Source organism: Penicillium cinerascens (assembly GCF_028974065.1).
Source record: "Penicillium cinerascens strain IBT 15544 chromosome Unknown contig_5_segment0_segment0, whole genome shotgun sequence".
NCBI lineage: Eukaryota > Fungi > Ascomycota > Eurotiomycetes > Eurotiales > Aspergillaceae > Penicillium > Penicillium cinerascens.
In genome coordinates, this window is record NW_026695294.1 from 3,727,416 (window position 1) to 3,749,094 (window position 21,679).

The window sequence follows — 21,679 nt, forward strand, 5'->3', positions numbered from 1 at the left end:
TTCCCATTCGCAATCCCCTGTTTCAAGACGCCCTGAAACTCTCGCTTTTGCCCCCCTCGTTCTCTCTTCCTTTTACGCATACCTCCTGCGCGTAAACATGTGCAGCCGACTCCAACTCATCCCGCATAGCGCACATCATCTGCCAAGGTCTCGACAACGCCGCTCGGATGGCCCAACCCAAGAGCCGCGTATTCTCGCTATCTACATGTACTTTTCTGCCTTGACTTTCGCCACCCGATCGGGTCTGATGCATCTTTCATTCCCAACACTTCCGCGACCCCGCCGGTTCGAGTTCGCATGGGTTCCTGAAGTATCTCTCTGCAACCTCTACCGGCCTGGCCTTTTCGAGGCCCTGCAGCTGGGATGCAGCCGTCTTGGATCGTGGATGTCCGTAGAGAACGTGCCTACTTACCGCTTCCTCCACTTCTAGCGGACTAGACAAAACTGTAGTGCTACCACGCATTCGTTGCCATGAATTCCCTTCCTCACTAACCAGATTCCAAATCGCAATTTGAAATCATGGGATCCACTCTACATTTCGACCGCCCAAGTACGAGCAACGCTGAAAGAGTCTGGAATTTAGGGCCTGGTTACACGGCGTTGAATCCGTTGGTAGAGTTGTAGAGTTATAAGCTCGGACTTTTCTTGTGCCGCTCGTTCTGGAATCCTCGGATGGACTTTCCTGCAGAATTATTGGCATGTTTCCTATTGCACGTATGCACCTGGGCACTTTTTGAATTTTACATCGTAGAGATATGCTTCCACCTACCTTCCCAATGATAGGAAAAAGCATCTGTCGGAAATGATCTTCACGGGTTCCTTGTGCCACGGTAAGAACTTTAGCGCATGTCCGACAAAAAGACCACAGACCATGCAAAATGCACTACTACCATGGACGCGGCAGATCAGAGTACTTCCAGCATTCCTGAGCGAGGTTCCGGCCAGTTGGATCATTGCCGCGTGTTGCGTCGGCATGTCTGTGCACCCCATGACGGCGTGGAGGCGTACATCGTGAGCATGCAGCCTCTGCTATTTCAACTTTCCATCTAGATTTGCGAAGGCTGCAGCATTTCCGAAATGGGCCCGACAGAGTAGCAGTTGGATCAATGCAACGTTCAAATGGTGGATACTTCCCGCTTGCTTTGATCGCTGTGCGTCGGGCGACATGCATTGGAATGTGACGCTCGACTTTTCAGTACGTCCGCCGTTCATCGCTTATGCCGGACTTGGGCATATATTTCTAAAATAGTAATCCGTGGCCGTAAATGCAAAGGGCTGAAGCTCGAGCATTCTGTTCAGAGATCGGCTCACGAGTCCCGATACCATGATCGTTATCCCTCGCTTTGACCATGAACTGACATTGTATGTGCTCGGATGCCGTCTCAAACTCTACCGTAGATTGTCTTACATTCGAAACGAACGTTCTCAGACATGGCGTGCGCGATTTTCCATTCAATGGATTTGGGTGTTAATGCTCATGTCGGTGTACTTGGTGCCTGGTCATGGCAGCGGTGAGGCATTCGACTTGTTCTCGCATCGGGTCGATCTTGCACTTGGACACCTCGTGCACCTCGTGCATCTGGTGCATCTCGCCCAGGATCCCATGTTACAAGGCACCCTCCCCCCATCTACCATTGACCATATTCAAGACTCGATCTCAACGATTGAACTTTGAAATTTATAGTGATCCCCCCACTGTTTACTGTCCAAAACTGGTAATTTGTTAGTCATGAATTGGACAGCCAGATACGGCCTAGCGTGGGGGATTGGTCTGCTTAGTCACCCGCAATATAAAATTTTCTTCCGCAGCGGCTGATCGACTTCACCTTTGAACCACCCTGATGTCGGGAGTAAATATTCAGATTCCAAGTGATCTGCCACGAGAATGATGTTTTCTCGGATGCAGCAACCCCTACGTAGTCAATCTTGGACCTTTCGGTCCCCCTCACTGTGATGATACGTTTTATTGGCATGACCTCTATGAGTGCACCAATCAACCCAAAATTCAAGCTCAACAGTCTGAGTGAGGGCTCAATTGACTATCTATTTATGTTCAAAGTCTAGAGATATACAGCAATGTGACCATTATCTATATCATCCCTTCCCCCAACTGAGCCTGCGCAGCGGCTGCCATCGAGAACTGATGGTGCCGGAATGATCGCGCAGCAACCATTTCATTGTGCCTCTCATCCAACTCCTCAAAAGACCGGCTCCCTTTGTGAAGTAAAGACGATGAATGGCAAAGGAATTGTCTTACCATAAAGCGATGGTGGAGTGTGGAAAACAGTCCCCGATGCCCATCACTGTAAACAGAACCGTGGAAAGCGAGACGCCAAGAAACATCAATATTCTCCATCCTCATTTTCACATGAGCTAGGCCGTGAGGATTACCCCAGACCCGGTGTTACTCGTTTACCCAGGTTAAATGATATCATGGTCTAATAATTATTTCCATCCGGCCCTTGGCTTGCATGGAATTCTTTGCATTGTCTTCCTCGCAAGTCGGTCGTCCGATGAGATCTGAAAATTGGAAAACTTGCAGCCGCGAATCCGAGGCGAACTGGTTCTGCTCGTAGAATGACAGTCCTCGTAGGTCTCGTGTCGGCGATTCTGCAGAGTTCAAAGACCGATATCCCAGATCTTATGGAGATCCGACCCGGCTTGAACTCGAGTGGAAGTGTCTAGTAGGCAGAAGATTTCGCGGAATGTGAAGCTCTCAAGTCAACAGCTGGTCTGAGGCTGTGGTTTTGGTCTCGATGTCAACAGTGAGGGACTCTCCAACAGGAATGCCGATGGAACAGTTGTTTCTTAACAAACTAACTCCCTTGTTCCCGAGTAACTGAGCCCCGATGCTCGACTCCTCCGTCGAACTGATCAGGGCCCTCGGACAGGCCTGGAAATGGACGCGGAGCAAGCTTCCCCGGACTTGTTACCATGTTGCTGATTGATAGAAGATCATTGCGTTGGATGATAAAGACGACGTGATATCCGCTGGGCGCGTGTTAGCCCGATTGTCGCCGTCTTTCCAAAACAGGTAGCACCCAATTGCCGTAGAGGTCGGTTTTAGTTTCTCTAACTTTGTGCTCTATCCAAGTTCATAGTCATGATTGAACGTCAAATAGTGCTTTGCATTTTGGCTCAAGTCCACTATTTCCAATCCCAACCCAAAAGACAGCCGGGTCCGATGATGAAAGGCAAACTCCGTAAAAAATGGTATCGAATCGCAATCCGTTGGCCCCGTCCAAAAAGTAAGAAAACAGCACCCCGGTCCCAAATAGTACAAATCAACAAGAAAGGCAAAGAAAGGGTGGAAAAAACCAAACCATGGCAAAAGATGTTGCAAAACGCCAGCCACTTGCTCTCCGCAATGCCGGTCCCTGTACAATTCCCAAAATAAAAAGAAAACGCAGAAGAAAAAAAAAAGGATTGAAAACTGGAAAGAACCTGACAAGCAGTGCTCTTCTGTGGATAGATGTTTCCCTTAGATCGAATTTCCCGTCAGGCTTTTACCCCGTATTGTTAATAGATTCCCGATTAATTGCCCATCCCATTGTGCATCATATTTTGCTGCTGCATCTGCTGGGCCTGCATTGCAGCCTGGGTTGCCCGATGTTGCTGGGCAGCTTCCCGCTCGCGTCGCATAAGATCTTGAACCCAGGCCTTGGCATTCTTCTCCAGGCCAGCACCATATTGCTGTGCAATCTGTGGCGGGTACTGATTTGGTGGTCCGTATTGTTGCAAATACCGCTGTGACATCTCGTGACGAAGATGTAGTAACCGTTGCTGGTAGAGTCGATTGTATCGCTGCGCCATATTGGCACCTTGCATGTTCGGTGGGATTTGCCCTCCGTTGGCCTGAGCAGCCGCCATCAACATCTGTTGTTGCTGCTGCTGCTGTTGTTGCTGGGACATTTGCGGACTGCCAGCATGCTGATTTGCCTGGCCTTGTGGCATCTGGCCATTTTGTTGCTTAACCATCTGCATTTGAGCGAACTGCGCGCGCATGAGCTGCGCCTGGTATGCTTGCTGGTTGTGCTGGGGAACCTTCTGCATATTCTGGGCGTTTTGCTGCTGTGACTGCTGCGCTTGCATCATTTGCGCCTGCTGTTGCTGCTGATGCGACTGGATATTCTGCTGAGCGTGCATATTAGCTTGCATTTGAGCAAGCTGTTGCTGCGAGAACTGATTGGCCCCGGCGCCCATGTGTCCCTGTTGTGCAAGGAGCTGCTGCTGCTGTTGTTGTCGCTGTGCGAGCATCATCTGGTGGTGCGGGTTGAGTGCAAGATTGTTGCCATTCATCTGCGGCGTGTTGGCCATCGCGGCCTGGTTCATCATCGGAGTTTGGCCCATATTGGCGTGGTTCGGACTGCCCTGATTCATTCGCTGGGTTGGGGTAACATTGCGCATGATCGGTGTGGCGTGTGACATGGCCGGCGTGCCTTGTGTCATCTGAGGGGTTCCGTTTCGGCTCGGTCCTTGCTGGCTTCTTGAGGGTGCCATCGGGTGGCCCATCATGTTAGGATGCGCATGTTGGAGAGAGGATGGAGGTCGAGGTGGGCTTCCTGATTGCTGGGATGCACTCATGGCCATGGGAACAGACTGTGGCGCCATGTTGTTACCGACCAGCGGCGACGACATGTTGTGTGGAGTTTGGTGGCGTACAACAGGGGAGGATTGTTGTCCTTGACTGACACCGTTGGGATGTGCCATGACATGGCGATTTTGCTGGGCAGCGATCTGCGCCTGTGCCTGTTGCGCAGCTAGCTGCTGCCTCCGAATTTCTTCTCGGGTGTGTTCCTCGGCCTGTCGTGCCTCAATGGCCTTGCGACGCTCCTTTTCTTGTTCCTGCTGCTGTCTCTTGGCTAATTCTTGCTTCATCTTGATCTCATGTTCGCGCTTGGCCTTCTCCTCATGCTGCATCCGGATAGTCTCAAGGGTCTTGAAGCGAGAGAATCGTGGTTCAAATGCTGCAACGCCCGCTGTATCATCCACGGCAGCAGCCTTGGAACCAGTACCGGCGCCCGAAGTGGTAGGTTCGAGGCGTTCGTCCATGATAAGCATGAATCTCTCCTCTTCAGCAGCAAGAGCCTCGTCCGCAGCGAGCTCGGCAATGGTTCTCTTGCGGCGCTTGGGCGATGGTGGCGGATCGTTGTGGAGAGGGCTCTCCAAGGACTTCAGCAAGTCTTGTGAGGCCTCAAAACTGTCTACTGTGCCCAAGTAAAGAGGCGGAGCCAAAGCGCGAATGAGCAATGCTTCACACTCCGGGAGCTCTTGCGGCTCGACTAGAGTCTTCTGTCGTTTTGCGACATGTCCCCGGTCGTGCTGACCACTTGATGACTGAGGCACAACAGAGGAGGAATTAGTGCGAAGAAACTGATTCTGAATCATCGCGTTCGCAGCTTTGGGATCAGGGGTAGTAACAAGCAGTGTTAATTCAGCCTGCAACACACGGGAAGTCGGGTGAAGAACAGTAGTGAACACTCGCGGCTTTAGAACAGCGTTTTGCTGGCTTCTGTCAGTCCCTTGGCCTTGAGACTCGGAGGCCTCACCATCCCTTTGGCCATCAGTTTGACTTGTCGCCGCTTCAGCCGATTTGGAACTTTGCAAGTCGGTGGTGAGCTGGTTCTGCTTTGGGTACGGAACATATGCTGATGGGGTAACATGCTCATTGTAATTGTGAAGAGAGAAAGGGACATTGTTTTCATTTGTGGTCGTCGCGGAAGTCTTCCTCGTCTGCGCAGATACGGACTTGTGGTCCACTACGCGAACGATGAGACAGCCTGTGAGGATATTGTCAGTATAGCTATCAAGACCAATCGCCGAGAAGAACGAAAGGTACCTTCGTAGAATCGCACCCCAGACCGAAGAAGCTCTTCGATCAGATCATGGGGCACAGTTCCCTGGCGGATGTGTTCAATGATCACCTTCATCTCCGAATTGTAAGGGAAACTTCCATCTTGCTGCTCGAATCGAAAATGCGTAGGGTGAAGATGCACAATGAGAGACGGCGGGCAGTTGGAATATTTCTTAAGAATGTAAGATGTAGTTTTGACTGCGATTGTAACAAAGGATAGAGTTAGCACATCATGCGCTTTTCAGAGGCATTGTGGAATCATAAGGAGGAGGCGCTTTACCATATGGTTCGGGGCACCTTTTCCCAACCCGATTATCATTTCCTAGTGAGCTTGTCCTCGTCACCCCTCGTGTGACCCGTGTAGCTGGATCTCCGGGTCTCTGCGACATATTCCTGGTTCGGTTCAGGGGACCCTTGGCGCCATTCGCCACATTGAGCACACCGTTGGTGAGATTGGGACTGGAGCCTGCAGACATGCCCCCAGGAAGGCGCTGGGAAGTGGTGGGTGGAGAAGATGAGAGTGGTTGAGCCTTGACTCCGTTGACCCCGGCCTGGGGGAAAGGCGGGGGCGGCCGCTTCATCTTCGGGGGATGCGAGGTGGGCTTTGAAATTGCGGTAGCCATCTTGTGGGCACGATGCGCGCGACCCGTATGAATTCCGTGAGTAAGAATGCGATTCGTAGTAAAGCCGATTCGACGATGTTGATTCAAAGCCGAACTTCGAGGATGAATGGGATGAATGATGCGCGAGACATGTGGGGATCGGACGGTCGGCCCAGGTCACCAACACGGCGAAGTCGAGCTAGAAAATGCGTGGCAGCTGTCGGAGACACTTGAATAAAGAGAGCGAAAGCGTCCATCCAGCGATGTCGCGAAGGGTAAGGGTCTGGGGAAGCGCTAGACTGCCGCGGGCTTGCAGAGTGAGGTGAGGTGCCAAGCCGCGGTGACGCTCCAGGCCGGTCACATGACCAAAAGCGCGATCCTGTCACATGATTATAATTTTCCGCATTAGGTTAGGCCGTATCTGTGGACTTCTATGCTTTTGTTTTTTTATGTTTTCAACAATCGCCTCGCAAAGAGTCTCACACTATCATCGGAGCAAGGCAAATCTAATTTTGAGAGGCTATTAGGATTACGAGGAACATTCCGCCCAATGTACTAGGAGAAGCCACTATAATTGGTACCCAATGGCAATATATGAAACAGCACATAACATGGAAGACAGGGGAATCGAGGGCAAACAATCATCAGGGGTGAGAATCAGAACAAATATAGACATGCAAAAGTAGCTAGGTATCAACATCAACATCATTGGCAAGCAGACGGGACGGGAATTTAGTCCAAGCCACGCACGCGACGTCGCCAGTCATCGCCAACACGGAGGACATCTACCACGTCAATCCGCTTGCCGATGCCTGTAGTGCCTTCTTTTTGCCACCATTTCTCTCCTTTGTCGGCAAGAGCAGACTCATCGTCACTGTCAATGAGGCCACCGCGGCCGCCTTCGTCTCCAACGACAACGATAACCTGGCGAACCCAACCAGAAACGTGTTGAACGGCATCACCGTCGTCGCCAGTAAGAGACTCCTGAACATAGACAAGGTCGGGTGCCAGGTGGCGTACAAGGTGCACGTAGCCAGTGGCGGTGCTGAAGGGCATGATCATGGTCTCCTTTTCGACAAGTGCCTGGGCCTGGGTGTACAAAGTCCTGAAGAAGGGGGTTGTACCTTCAAACTCATCATCCTGGCGGGGCTCCATGGCCTTCATATCACCACCGACCAATTCACCGGAAGACGTAGCTTCCTCATGGGCAATATTCGAGTAGGACGAAGCAATCGATGTGGTCTGCCGAGATGAGCTACCCTGGCCGATGGCGTGCTTCACATCGGGAGCATAAATCAGAACAAAGACACGGGAGGTATCCAGATCCACATGCTCGGGGAGGTGGGACAGAATTGACTGGTTGATGTTAGTAAGGCCTTAAGGGTCAAATTAGGGAGTCAGGGTTCTTACGGCATGCTCCGAGGCATATTCATCCGAGTCTGCCGGAGAGAGAGAGGAAAGAACAATCACCACGGTTTTTTTCTTCTTGTCAGAGGAATGTTGACCAGCAGCCGGTCCGCGAGTCGGGAGCGCGCCACTCATACTGGGCGCCGCACCTTGTTGACCCCTCTCGACGTTCCTGGATTCGGCCTCCTCAGACCATCTCGTGTGGTCCTCGAAGTCGCCTCGGTTTTCTTCGCGAATAGATGTAAGCGCACCACCGACAAGCGCCCCAGCGGCTGTCACACCGGCTACGACTCGTCGGCTCGCGCCGTCAAAGATCTGTTGTGGGCTCGGGGTTCGGCGCAAAGCGCCTTGCATGCGAGCCATGAAGCTGGGATCATATCGAGCATCGCCAGGAATTTCTGCTCCTGTGCTTCTCGCATATCCTTCTGAGGCGTAGGAAGGAGGAGGGATATCACCACCGGCTGGACCAGGGGGCGGGTAAGGGCCTTCTCCCTCATAGGGTTGGTCGTCGTCGTCGTCATCGTCGTTCCGTTCGCTCCAGATCCATGCCGCAACGCTAATTGTCGCGACGCCCACCGTGAGTGCCAGGGGAATCCAGTAACCAAGGGCAGTGCGTCTGCTCGTCGCGCTGAAGCCGGTGCCGGCTCCACCGCGCCGGCGGCGAGGGTCCTGGGGAAAAGACATTGCGATCGCGAGGTTTCGGTTTAGAAAATGCGCATTTAGAGCATCAATCGTAGTCGCAATGGCATGCAAGTCACATCGCACTCCTCCTGCCAAGGGAGAATCAAGTGGAGAAGGGAGAGAGGGAAGACGAACCTCGACCTCGGAGCACGGAATACATGTGGCTGGGCCCCAGTGTGTAGGCTGTTGCCGCGGTGTTTACGTATTACATAAAATCCGGAGGCGGGTCAACAGCACGTGACTATATCATACTGACTCATCTATCGACACGTGATATCAATCAAAAAAAGCATCAAAGCGGGATGAATGCGAGTTAGTGCTGGCCTTTGCAACCGCGGTCAATTCTCAAGCCATCTTCTTGTCTGAGTGGCCTTTCACTTTTTAATACCCGTGGGAGCTACTCCGGAGCTTTTTTCAGCTATATCGGCGTATCGGCCCTTTCGACAACCCTCATCCCCACCTGTCGCCGCGGGGCTCAGTCATACCCGATCCAAGAGCAATCATGCCGCACTCAATCCCCGTGCCCTCTACGGGCTTTCAGGCTCTCATTCTGTGTGGTCCCGGCGTGTCACTCAATACCTTTACCGCAAACCCTGAAGAATATCCCAAATGTCTTGTCCCAGTGGCTAATCGGCCAATGGTATATTATGCCATTGACTTCCTACGGAGATCGGGGATTTCTGGTGAGTTAATCCAGCCGCAAGCTATGGAAGCGTAGTTTACCAACTCATTCGTCTAGACATCACCTTGATCACACCTCCTTCTTCTCTCGCTCCGCTCCAGGCTGCCTTGAAGCAAAACCCGCACCTTACATCCTTCTCCTCCCCCTCGCCGTCCGTCCTCGCGCCGAAGGAGCTCGAACTTACTATGGGCACCTGTGAACTCCTCCGGTTGCCGGAGGTACAAGCTTGCATCAAGACCGACTTCCTACTCCTCCCTTGTGATCTTATTTGCGAGATCCCAGGAGAATCATTGCTTGAGGCTTGGATGGTCTCTCAGAGCTCCCTTGGAGGTAGCCTAACTCCAGAGGGGCGCAACGCCCATGGCCCGGTCACGCGGGGATCCGGAGGTGAACAGGGGGGTCGCCGAGGAGGTCTTGGTGTATACTACCAAACGAAGGGCCGGGAGGAAAGCGTGAAGGGTGAGGCCACAGACTTTGTGGCTATCGCACCGCTCGAGAAGGACGAAGCACCGGCCGTTTCCCACCCGGCCCAAGGCCCAGCCGCTTTACGGTTTGATCTGTCCAAAGTCGTAATGTCGAGCCCCATGGACACGATCAAGGAAAAGATGGAAAACGACAAGGGCTTCCTCATTCGCCATTCATTGGTGGAGAAGCATGCACAGGTCAAGATGTTGACTAGCTACCGAGATGCGCACCTTTATGTCTTCCCCTACTGGGTTAAGGATCTGGCACGTAATGAAAAGCTGGAATCTGTTAGTGAAGACTTGATCGGCTACTGGGCCAAATCCGAGTGGCAGAAAGGTCTTGAAGATAAGCTGGGAATGACCAAGATCTTCGAGCGGCAGCGGGAGAACCAAACTCCCGGCGAGACTACAAGCCATGACGACGAATCGGTGGAAGAAGAGCTTGACTTGCAGGCCATGAGCACCACAAAGAGTGGCTCTAGCATCCCTGAAGCTGGCCTGCCTTCCTATGCATCCAGGGTCAAGGCACCAGAGTCAGAGTCAGCCAAGGACCAGAAGCCCTCGAAATTCCCCCCCATGCTTGCATACGTCCAAAGAGGATCTGCTCCCTTCGTCCGACGTGTCGATAGCTCCGCTCTCCTGTTGTCTACCTCTCTCCGCCTGGCAAAACTTCCATCCATCGAGGAGGTTGGCCGCACCGAGGCTTCACCGTTTGCACACAACCAAAAGATCGCTCACCCAGAGGGTGTGGCCCAGCGCTGTACCGTCACCAAGTCGGATTGTCTGCTCGCCGAAAACGTCACCGTGGAGCAATTTGCAGTGCTTAAGGAGTCTGTTATCGGAAGTAACTGTCATATTTCCAGCGGTGCCCGGATTACGCGCTGTGTCTTGATGGACGGCGTCTCCGTCGGGCCAAAGGCAGTCTTGACAGGGTGTCTAGTAGGCCGGAGGGCCAAGATCGGCCAGAATTCTCAGCTGAAGGATTCTGAGGTTCAAGAGTCTTATGTTGTCCCTGATGATACTGATGCTAAGAATGAAAAATTCATGATCTTCGAGGGACTTGACGAAGAGGATGATATGGATGAGGACGAGAACCAAGATGACTCAGAGTTCTGAGATGATTACAAGGGTTGAATGTCTTGTTTTTGCTTTCTTATACAGCCCCATCGATGACGAGATAGAATACATGACCTCAAAGATATCAGCTCAAAAGTTTAAACGGGAGCCTGGTACGCAGAAAGCTGTGTGGTGGTAAAGATGATCTCATTCTCTAGCCGAGCTAACTGACTAACTAATGGTGGTCACCTGACCAGCTTGGCAATAACTGCCGCTCTCAAAAAAATCATCGTCCACGATGACAAGCTGCTAGAGAATGTAAAGCAAAAATATGAAAACTGCGAGCATGAAAACTTTGTAAAAAATATGAGAACCGCCAGCATGAAATCCGCAAAGTCAGTGTGGCGAGGTCTCCTCCGAGTCGGCCGCCTCCGAGTCGGCCGCATCGTCGCAGGCCTGGAAAGCTTGTTGATAGAGTTCAGTGGCCTTGCGTTGCACGCCACCTTCCATCGCCTGCATGCTTGCTGCGATGGCTTCGCGCTTCCGGAGGAAATTATTGCGGGATGCCTCGTAGGCGGCAGGAATCTTCAGGGCTCGTTGAACTTCGTCGGACTGCAGGACCGCCTTTAGAGCGGACGCCTCGTCCTAAAGGTCCATTACGGCGTTGATATTATCGGCTATCGTGCGAATCTCCGGGAAGAAGTCGCTAAACTCACCGGCGTCGATATAACGCGAGTTAGCGGGCTTAGGGGCGGGCTTTATAGCGGCGGGCTTAGGGGCATCGGCGGATTGGAAAGCTAGCGGGGGTGTGTTGGGGCGGCTTAGGATATACTGTTAAGCGTGAACCGCGCTATATATCTCCTAGTCAAAAGTTTCGTTCGGAAGAATATCTAAGTTAGCTAGATCAGTATTGAAAGTGCCGTAAACGTTTGCGTTATAGTTGAGCGGGATCCGGTGCCTCTTGAAGAAAGCGCAGGGTAGCACTATAGCGTTTAGGTGGTCGCCGAAACGGGCTTAGTAGTTTAAAAGCTTCTAGTTTTCAATGAACGTAGGGCTATTAGGGGCGACGACTATTGCCTTATTAAAATAGTCTTGGTAGACGTCGTCCCTAACCGAAATTGAACCCTTCTCTATTAGGGTAAGGTCGGCAGTTAGCTTACTAAGGTTATTATAGAGGTAATAGAGGGTGTTTAAATTAACTTAGCGGACGATATAAGGGGAAATAATAACTACGCTAACTATCTATTCGTATAGGGGCTAATATTTAAGTTATAGATCGGACTTGTCCTTAAGCCTATAGCTTAGTATTAAGTTGCTGATAAAACTTCTATAAGCGATAATATATCCCTTCTAGACTAGGAGGTAATAGAAACTATTAACTATTATAATTAGCGATAGGCCTATTAGGGCCTAGTTACCGCGGATATTACTATTAGCATCGAAATCGACTAGGTATTAAGTACCGCGTTTAGCTTAGGAATAATATTTAGTAACCTAATAGATAGCCTCGTCCGTAAGCGTGGTGAACTTAGGGGGAGGGATAAAAAACTTATTATCGAAGTCGTTATTTATGCCCTAGAGTGAGCTAGTGAACTTCTTTAGGCTAGCGAGTTAGGCCTTAGTAGGCCTTTTAGGGAGGTTAGGGGTTAGGTCATCGACTTACTATTCTAGACGTACGATCTTAGCGTTATTAGCGTAGATACGTATCGACTTCTTAACGAGATAGGGCCACTCCTTAGCTAGCTAATAGGGGTCTTTTTAGGAGATAACTATATTAGTCTTAGACTATTTAGGTGTCTTAGGGTTCTATTTAGAGGTGCCAATAATATTAGGTTCACGCTTTTGTGTAGTATTAGATTCGCGCTTCCGCTTCCGCTAGCGTAGTGGGGCTATTCTAGGCTACTCTAGAGGTATTTCGAAGTAAAATTTAGTTTTTATTTCGAAGTGAGAGTTAGGACAGCGGTTAGTGGGTTAATTAATAGTTTAATTTTAGGTTTATAAATAAGAGATAAGATAGGGATAGATAGAAGGATAGGGTTATAAGATAGATATAAAGATAGATGTAAAGATAGATATAAAGGTAAGGGTAGTTATAGGAGGAGAAATATAGAGTTATAAAGTTATAGAGTTATAAAGTTAAGGGGGGTTATAAAAGAGAAACGTGGGCGAGGTTAAGGTAAAGGATACGTTCTCTTCTTATCTGATTTTTAGATTAGATAGTGGAAGAGAGACTAGCTTTCTAGTTCTCCTTAAATTCGTGGATAAGATCCTTATAACTAGCGGCTTCGTTAGCGGTGATCTATTTATCTTCCTTTATAGACTAGCCTAACTATCTAACGAGGTATTTAGTGATTATATGCTTTATGCCGTCGGTATAGGGACGACCTAGGGCTAGGCGAACTTATTTTACGAGAATCTTCTTAACGTTATACCTATCTTCCTTATTAGGGAAACGTAGGTTAAACGTTAGTAAGTGCTTAGTGTTAGGGCGGCGGTCCTAGGGGTCGACACCGTGTGGTGCTAGCTCTAGATATATAATATTAATAACTAGATATATTTTCTAGGTTTCTAGGAGGGCGAGGTAGTAGGCTAGGCGGCCTACTCTTTCGATAACTTTGAAACGTCCCACGAAACGCTAAGTAAGTTTAGTGGGTAATAAGGCGTTCTTAGGAATATTATAGCTATAGCTAAGGCGTAGGTAGACGAAATCGCTTAGTTTAAAATAAATAGGTTTATAATTAGCGTTATATTAACGCTTTATCGTTATTATAGCGAAAGCGAGGGAACTTTTGGCGTTGGCGCGAGCCACGAACTTAGGGTCTCGAGGAGTAGCTTAGCGTAGTAGTTCCTATAGGTTATTAAGATCTATTCTATATAATAAATAGTGTAGGGTGTAACCTATAGTGGGCTTAGCGCTTAAATTCGCCACTATCTATAGAGCTAGTAAGGTGGTAGGCTAATCCTTAGCGGCCTTTAATTTAGCTAAGTGCGACGCGATCTAATAACGTAGTATAATTTTAACTATTTAGTTTATTCGCTTAGATTAGCCGTTGGTTTAGGGATAGTAAGCTACTAAGTAAAATATTTAAATATAGAGGGCTTTAAAGAAAGCTTTCTAGAAGCCTTATACGAACTTAGGATCGTGATCTATGATTATCACGATTAGGATGCCCTAATTCGCTTAGAAAAAGTAGTCTAGGACTATTTATACCTAATTAGCGCTAGTCTAGGTCTTTTTGCTAGCGATAAGAGCGATTAGCTTAGTGAACTTATTGGTTATCGTAAGCACGTAGTCTAGACTATGTTTAGCGATTAGGAGTCTGACCACAAAGTCTATTATAATCGTGTAGAAGGGGATTAGGGGGGAAAGTATTAGTTATAATAAACTATATAGGCGGTGTCTTAGGACTACGTTGTCTTTATAGACTAAGCAGTGTTAGATATATACCTTAAGTAGCTTAGCGCCTTTATAAAAGGTGAAACCACGAAGTTTCTACTATATAACGTTAAACCCTTAGTGAGCTTGGTTATCGTATATAAGGGCGAAGACGTTAGTGGTTAAGGAGCGTAGGAGGCAAAGTGATTCCTCCCTAGAAGCGTTCTTAAAATATAGGAAACCGTTATATAGGCGGTACAGTAGTGTAGGTTTAATAGCGTCGTCGCTAGCTTTAATGTCCTCTAATAACTAGATTAGCGTAGCGAGGCGGCTATTAGCTTTATAACTATCTTAAATATAGCTTTTTATGGTCTTAGATAGTTTGACTACTGAAGTAAGGAAGGCGTAGGGGGCTTTAATTAAGTCTAGATCGTTTTTAGGCTTAGAGTCTATCGCTATAGGTAATCTCAAAAGGGCGTCGGCGATCTTATTTTCTTTTCTAGGTCGATAGAATAGCCTTAGGTGGAACTACTAGATATATTGCGAAGCGCGAACTAAGCGTAGATTAGTTCTGTCCACCGAGCTTAACGAAAGTATAGTCGCGTTAGCGATACTAATAGTACTACTATAGTCTATATAGATAATTATAGGCTTTTAGGGCGGGCTTACCTCGATTATATAGCGGACCTTTTTGATAACCTAGACTAGGCATAAGATTTCTAACTTCGTTAGCTAATAATTCTTCTTCGCGTCGCTAAGTATCTAACTTAGGAAGAGAATTAGGTAGACCTAAGTAGAGGGTGGTGTCTTTAAAAGGTTAGCGTATTAATAAGCTACGTTAATATAGTATACCATTATACTATATCCCCGCTCTTTAGAACTATCTAATATAACGTAGAGCTACTAGTCACGATTATAGTGAGCGAGCTATCGTGGGCTTTTGAACTCGTTCTAGAGCGCTTAGAAAGATTATAGTTTATCCTCTGATAGGTTATTAAGAATGCTATAGGCCGACCAAGACCGTCTTAGTGCGCCCTTAATAGGGCTATCTTTTAATAGATCCTTCTTTTGTTGATATAGTGGAGTAGCTTTATAGGCGTAATATTTAATATAATAACGAAACTCGCCTATTATACCTAGATAGGTTTCGAGCTACTTATAGGTCTATAGGAATTGTAGGGTTAGGATAGCGCCTAGTTTTTCCTCCTTAGTGGTTATACTAAGCGAATCGATTTCCTTACCTAGAAGGGTTAGGCTTAGGAAGCTAATTTATGCCTTCGTAGGGTCTAGGGAGATATTAAATTCTTAGAACTTAGCGAAGAGTAGATTAAGCCGCTCGATGTACTCTTCTAGGGTATCGGTAACCGCGACGATATTATTAACGTATACGCGACACTAAGAACGGAATTTATAGAGGATATTATCTATCTACCGCTAGATATACGCCACTAAGTTAGCGTTTCCTATAACTATAATATATAGTACTTTCTAGCCGCGATATATAATTATAGCTTAGAGATTAGTGTCGTTAGGGTAAACTCGCTATTAGTAAAAAAACTTAGCCGCGTCGATGATCGTAATATAGCGCTTACTATATACTAGCTAGATAATATCGTCTTAGTATAGGAGCGGATATTAATTAGGGACTAAATATTTATTAAGCGGTTAGCAATCGATTATAGGTCTACTAACCACTTATAGCTTACTATCCCTATACACTATTTTGAAAACGACGAACGAAGCTAGGGCGCCTCTAGTGTGACTAGTGGAAAAAGATATCTTACCTTAAGTATATAGCTAATCGAAAACGCTATCGATTAGTTACTTAGAGGCTAGGCTAACTTTATATCGTTACGTTTAGGGAATCTTAGTATCTAGGATAAGCGGAAGCCTTATCTATTACTCTCGTGGGATATTAATAAGTCTAGCTAGCCATCCTAGGCGGGTCTAGATATCGTAGTTCGCGACTAGCGTTTCGAGTTTAATACGTGCCTTAGTATCACCGAAGATCTAAATACTGTTATTAAGCTTAATACGTATACTTTGGTCTTTAACCGGTACCGGTAATTTAGGTTTTAGTTATAGGTGGTTAGGATAGTAGAGCTTAGCGGCGTTAACTTAGTAGGTGGAGGTATAATTAGCTTCGTAGAGCGTACTAATCCTAGCGCGCCGAGAAATAGTCTATGTAACAGGCCAGTGCCTGGTTGAAGGTCACGTTCGAGCACGTGACCGATCGCCGCCGACCGCCTCTTTTCCTTGTTGATTGTTTACTTTTCTTTCTTTTCTCTTTACGTTTTTAGTAAACTGCAAACGGCCTAGTTAGGTTGAATTAATCTAGCTTTAGCCTTTCACATACTAAAAACGTCCTCTTTTTCAAGATTATTCCACTGGAAAGGACTGGATAGGTGCGAATTCTCCTGAATCGCCACATAACGTTGAATATATATGTACCCCTGAACACTATATTGGTCGGACGCGAAACTATAATTTCGCCCTAGTTGACAGAAGGGTCCTCCCAAGAGGATAACATATCGGTCGGACGCGATCTCTTCGAATCGCTCCAATTGGAAGCCCTAGCCACTATACCGCTAGGCAATATCGAAAATGGAAGGGAGCGTAGAACCCTTAAGCCCGCCCGCCTGGGCACGAGTATTGCTCCAACAATTAGCCTAAACCGCGGCGGATTAGGAAGAAAAGGCAAGAATAATGGATGAAAGAGCGAGAATGCAGGAGGAAAGGATGAAGAGGCTAGAGGAATTTATCTACCACAACGCGGCCGAATGGCCTCAATCGATCATAGAACCAATAGTGAACACGCTAGAGACCTAAATACGAGTGATCGCTGAAGAAAGGACACGACGCCTACGGGCACGATTGCCTAATCTATCTACCTTTAAAGGAAATCGATCGGAATGGCCCGTCTTCCGGATGGCTATAGAGAATAAGCTACTGCTAGACGCAGAAGCCTTAGGGGACGATCGCGTATATCTCCTCTATATTTACTTACGGCTAGAAGGGAACGCGAGCAAAAACACGGTGGCCTTTATGCAATATCGACGTATGGACGGAAAGGCCCAAGACCTTATCCAATACCTAGAAAATATTTACGGCGATCCAAATATCAAAAGAAGGGCCACCTAACGGCTACGAGAAATACGTTAAGGAACGAAACAGACCTTCGCCACGTTTTTACCCCTATTCAAGAAGGAATTTGTAGATTTGGGAGCAATGGCATAGCTAGAGGACGCGAAAGTGTCTATACTGACGGGGTCACTTAACCTAACTATGCGGATAGCGCTATTATATAGAGATATCCCCGAAAGCTTCTTAGAACTTATCTTGCTATTGCGACGGATCGACACCGATCTCGATCTCTTATCCTCCGAGCCGAAGCGTTCTAAGAACTAGCACGAAAAGTAAACAACTCCTACGGTCGCTACATACGAATAAATAGATTAGTCCCTAGCGTCCCTAGTTGTTATAAACTCCTTACGATCGCGGCCGGAAAGCAGGAATTCTAATAGACAACAAGCGAAATAGGTCCTATAGCAAGAGCTAGATCGTCGCTATTCGGAAGGCCTATACCTACGTTGTGGACGAAGTAATTATCGAATCGCTACGTGCCCCTTCTGGCCCGCGATTCCACCCGAATACGCCTAATAGGCTACTCGCGTGACGACTGCCGCGGTGGAAGAAGATAAAGAGAGAACGCCTATTATTGGCCACCGCGAGGAACAGAAGAGGGCCACTAAAGTGGCTAGAATACGAGAACACGGAGACGATCGCTTATTATTGTCGGAAGAAGATTCGGGAAACGAGTAGCTTCTACTAAAATACGCAGTCAGGAGCTAACTGGAGCTAAGAAGCTATTGAAATAAGAGAATCACCCCTTTTTTGTCGATTCACTAGTGAATGGAATCCAATTCGCGAAGGCACTAGTCGATATAGGCTACCTTTCGTACGCCACCGTGAACGATTCTCTTATTTAGTCTCTCGATCTCCCACGTATTCGTATCCCTACGAGAACATTAGATAGTGTCGTCGAGAACCAAGGAAAAATCGACTTTATAACGTATTTCGATCTAGACGTCCACGGCCACCAGCAACAACGAGTGTACGCGTATATTATTCCCCGATAGATAGACGAGATGATCCTAGGGAAACTATGGTTAGAGGACGTGGATAGACGGTATTCGGCCCGAAAAGGATATCTCGATATCTACACAAAAGACGGCGAACGGATTAGATACTAGAATAGGGCGAACCCTACTATTAGACCTATTGGAGTGAAGGCCCTAAGAGTGTCGAAAGTCACCGCGCAGAAGCTATAGGACTTGACTTCGAGCGAAACGGAAGCTATACGTCTACGAATCGGGAAGGTCACGATGCTAGATATCGAGAAAGCCTTACGGAATAAGAAAAACACTGACCCACGAACGAAACTCCCCAAACACTACCAATAATGGCTGAAAGTGTTCGACCGTCACCTCGTAGATAAACTTCCGAGCCATCGACCGAAGATAGATCATCGCATCCCCTTAAGAAAGGACGAAGCTAGCAACGAGGTTTCACCCCCATACGGACCCCTCTATAGGATAAACCAAGAAGAACTACTCGTGTTACGAAAGACGCTTATAGACCTATTAGGAAAAGGCTTTATACGAGTGAGCAAATCACCAGCCATATCTCCAGTGCTGCTAGTCCGAAAACCTAGCGGAGGCATTCGATTCTACATGGATTATCGGGGCCTAAACAAGCTTACCGTCAAAGATCGCTACCTACTGCCCCTAATTAAAGACACCCTACGGAATATAGTATAAGCACGATGGTTCACCAAACTAGATATTATTGCCGCTTTTCATAAGATACGCGTTCACTTAGGAGAAGAATGGAAAACGGCGTTTCGGACCCAATATAGCCTATTTAAGTGGCTAGTGACCCCGTTTGGCCTAATAGGAGCGCCCGCCACATTTTAGCGATATATCAATAAAGTCCTATAGGAGCATTTAGACGAATTTGTCTCTGCCTATATAGACGATATTATTATCTACTCCGATAGGTCGCTTAAGGACCACCGTTAAAAAGTGAATAAGGTCCTCCAAAAACTACAGAACGCGGGATTATAGTGCGATATCGACAAATCCGAATTTAAGCAAGAATTAGTGAAGTATTTAGGCTTCATTATACGCGCCGGAAAGGGAGTTTACGTAGACCTAAAGAAAGTGGAAGCCATTCGGTTATAGGAGGTCCTGAAGACGGTTAGAGATATACGAAGCTTTCTAGGATTTGCCAATTTCTATCGGACGTTTATTTCCCACTTCGCAGACCTCACCGAGCTATTAGTATCGTTAATAAAGAAAAACGCAAGCTTTCACTAGGACGAAAGGTGTCAACATACCTTTATAGACCTAAAAGAGCTTTTTATTAACGCGCCCATTCTAGCACACTTCGAAGAAGGACGGGAGACAGTACTAGAAGCCGACGCATTAGGATAGGCGATAGAAGGCGTATTGTCCCAAACACAAGACGATGGAACTCTATAGCTATACGCCTATTTATCTTAGAAACTATCGCCCGCGGAAGCGAACTACGAAATTCACGACAAGGAGCTATTAGCTATTATTTAGGGGCTAAAGGAATAGCGCCCTAAGTTAAAGATAGTCCCGCGCTTCAAGATTATAACTGACTATAAGAACTTACGTTATTTTAGCCGTACGCGACAACTCAACGAAAGGTAGATGTGATGGGCTAACCTACTAGCCAAATTCGACTTCGACCTATAGTTTAGGCCTAGGAAGTTAGCAGGGAGACCGGACGCCCTCTCCCGAAGAGAATAGGATATCCCTTAGGACGTAGAGGATAAAAGGCTATTAAATCGGTTCCGCTCGATATTCAAATAGGTACGCGTAAAGACTGGAAGGGTTAGACTGGAAGTGGATATATAGTTAGACTTCAAAACGCTAGTGCCTATATTCGAAAACGAAGAACTACAGTCTTGGTGGATAGAAGTAAGATAGAAAGATCGGGCCTACTAGGCTATTTCGGAAGCGCTAAAAAATAGCGAGCGATGGTTACTAGTCGAAATATAAGTGAAAACGAGTCTTACGGAGTGTCACTTAGACGAAAAAGGGCTCCTTTCCTTCCGAAGCCGTGTCTAGATTCCCGAAGACGAACGGCTCCGGACTAGTATTATCCAATAGATTCACGATTTATACGTTATAGGCCATCCAGGTCAAGATACGACTTATTTAATCCTATCGAGAAGATTCTTCTAGCTAGGAGCTATTAAAGATATACGGAGGTTCCTACGAAATTGCACTATATATAGGAGAAGCACGATCTAGCGTGATACGAAGCATAGGCTTCTGAAACCCCTACCTATACCACAATGGGTGTAGGCGGAAATTTCTATAGATTTCATTACTGATCTACCCCTAAGCGGAAACGATAACGCGACGAACTGTCTAGTCGTGACCGATCGGCTCACTAAGAGCGTAATATTAGTCCTAATGGAATCGATTATCGCAGACGCTTTGGTTTACGCGTTTTTCGTGCATTTTTATATACACTATAGACTACCTCTCGCAATCGTGAGCGACCGAGGTCCCTAGTTTATAAGTGGATTCTGGACGAGAGTTTGCGAGCGGTTACGGATCCAACGAAGGTTATCTATAGCCTTCCACTTATAATTAGACGGTTCAACAGAACGAGCGAACTAGGAAGTCGAAAGGACCTTATAAGCATTCGTGACCTATTCTTAGAAAGATTGGGCAAGTTTACTACCTATCGTGGCAGCAGCGATTAATAACCGCGACGCAACATCGACTAGATTAGCACCCTTCTTCTTCACCCACAGGTACTATATCGACCCTATTAGACTAGAAGACTCCGGACAGTTACAAACTGGTCTAAAAACCACTAAATAAGCAGGAGAGCTATTTATAGAACAACTACGAGAAGCGACTAATTAGGCCCAAGCGGCAATCGCAACAGCGCAAGATCGACAGTAGATATAAGCAAATCGGAACCGACAGGCCGCCCCTATATACGAAATAGGGGATAAGGTATAGCTAAACCTCAAAAATATCCAATCGGAGAGACCATTAAAGAAGCTAGGTTAGTTACATGCACGATACGAAGTGATCGAGGTTCCCTCGCTATATACAGTACGGTTAAACGTCCCTTCGGGAGTACACCCAACCTTCCACGTGGATTTAGTTAGGCCGGCCGCTTCTGACCCCTTACCGTCCCAAATCGTGGACGACACGCAACCACCGCCGATCTTAGTCGATGACGAGGCCGAATGGGAAGTTGAGGAAATTCTCGCTGTAAGGACGAGAACGATAGGAAGAGGAAGCCGCCGGGAGGTTCTAGTTAAATGGCGAGGCTACGCCGAACGCACCTAGCAAGACGTACGGACGCTAGAGCAATGCGCTGCGCTAGACAAGTTTGAGGAACGTTTCGGGAGTGTCCAAACGAACGATGGTCCGCGCGATCTCTACGAAACACGCACGAAACGGCGCGATTGGGTACAGATAGGGACACTACGGACTCTAT

General features: G+C 47.6%; 4 protein-coding genes across 4 annotated transcripts; 2 read left to right on the forward strand and 2 right to left on the reverse strand.

Annotated features, from left to right (window-relative positions):
* Window positions 1–3,534: 3,534 nt before the first annotated feature.
* Window positions 3,535–6,477, reverse strand: N7498_005897 (uncharacterized protein; the record flags this gene model as incomplete). The annotated part of the gene is made up of 3 exons (XM_058452959.1): window positions 3,535–5,780; window positions 5,840–6,052; window positions 6,135–6,477. 3 exons carry the CDS (start codon window positions 6,475–6,477, stop codon window positions 3,535–3,537), a joined length of 2,802 nt encoding a protein of 933 aa, XP_058309497.1.
* Window positions 6,478–7,188: 711 nt separating this feature from the next.
* Window positions 7,189–8,547, reverse strand: N7498_005898 (uncharacterized protein; the record flags this gene model as incomplete). Its single annotated transcript, XM_058452960.1, has 2 exons — window positions 7,189–7,812; window positions 7,867–8,547. 2 exons carry the CDS (start codon window positions 8,545–8,547, stop codon window positions 7,189–7,191), a joined length of 1,305 nt encoding a protein of 434 aa, XP_058309498.1.
* Window positions 8,548–9,046: 499 nt separating this feature from the next.
* N7498_005899 (translation initiation factor eIF2B subunit gamma) lies at window positions 9,047–10,806 on the forward strand (the record flags this gene model as incomplete). The annotated part of the gene is made up of 2 exons (XM_058452961.1): window positions 9,047–9,227; window positions 9,284–10,806. The coding sequence occupies 2 exons, from the start codon at window positions 9,047–9,049 to the stop codon at window positions 10,804–10,806; spliced, it is 1,704 nt and encodes a 567-aa protein (XP_058309499.1).
* Window positions 10,807–11,127: 321 nt separating this feature from the next.
* Window positions 11,128–11,376, forward strand: N7498_005900 (uncharacterized protein; the record flags this gene model as incomplete). The annotated part of the gene is made up of 1 exon (XM_058452962.1): window positions 11,128–11,376. The coding sequence occupies one exon, from the start codon at window positions 11,128–11,130 to the stop codon at window positions 11,374–11,376; it is 249 nt and encodes an 82-aa protein (XP_058309500.1).
* Between the last annotated feature and the right edge of the window lie 10,303 nt (window positions 11,377–21,679).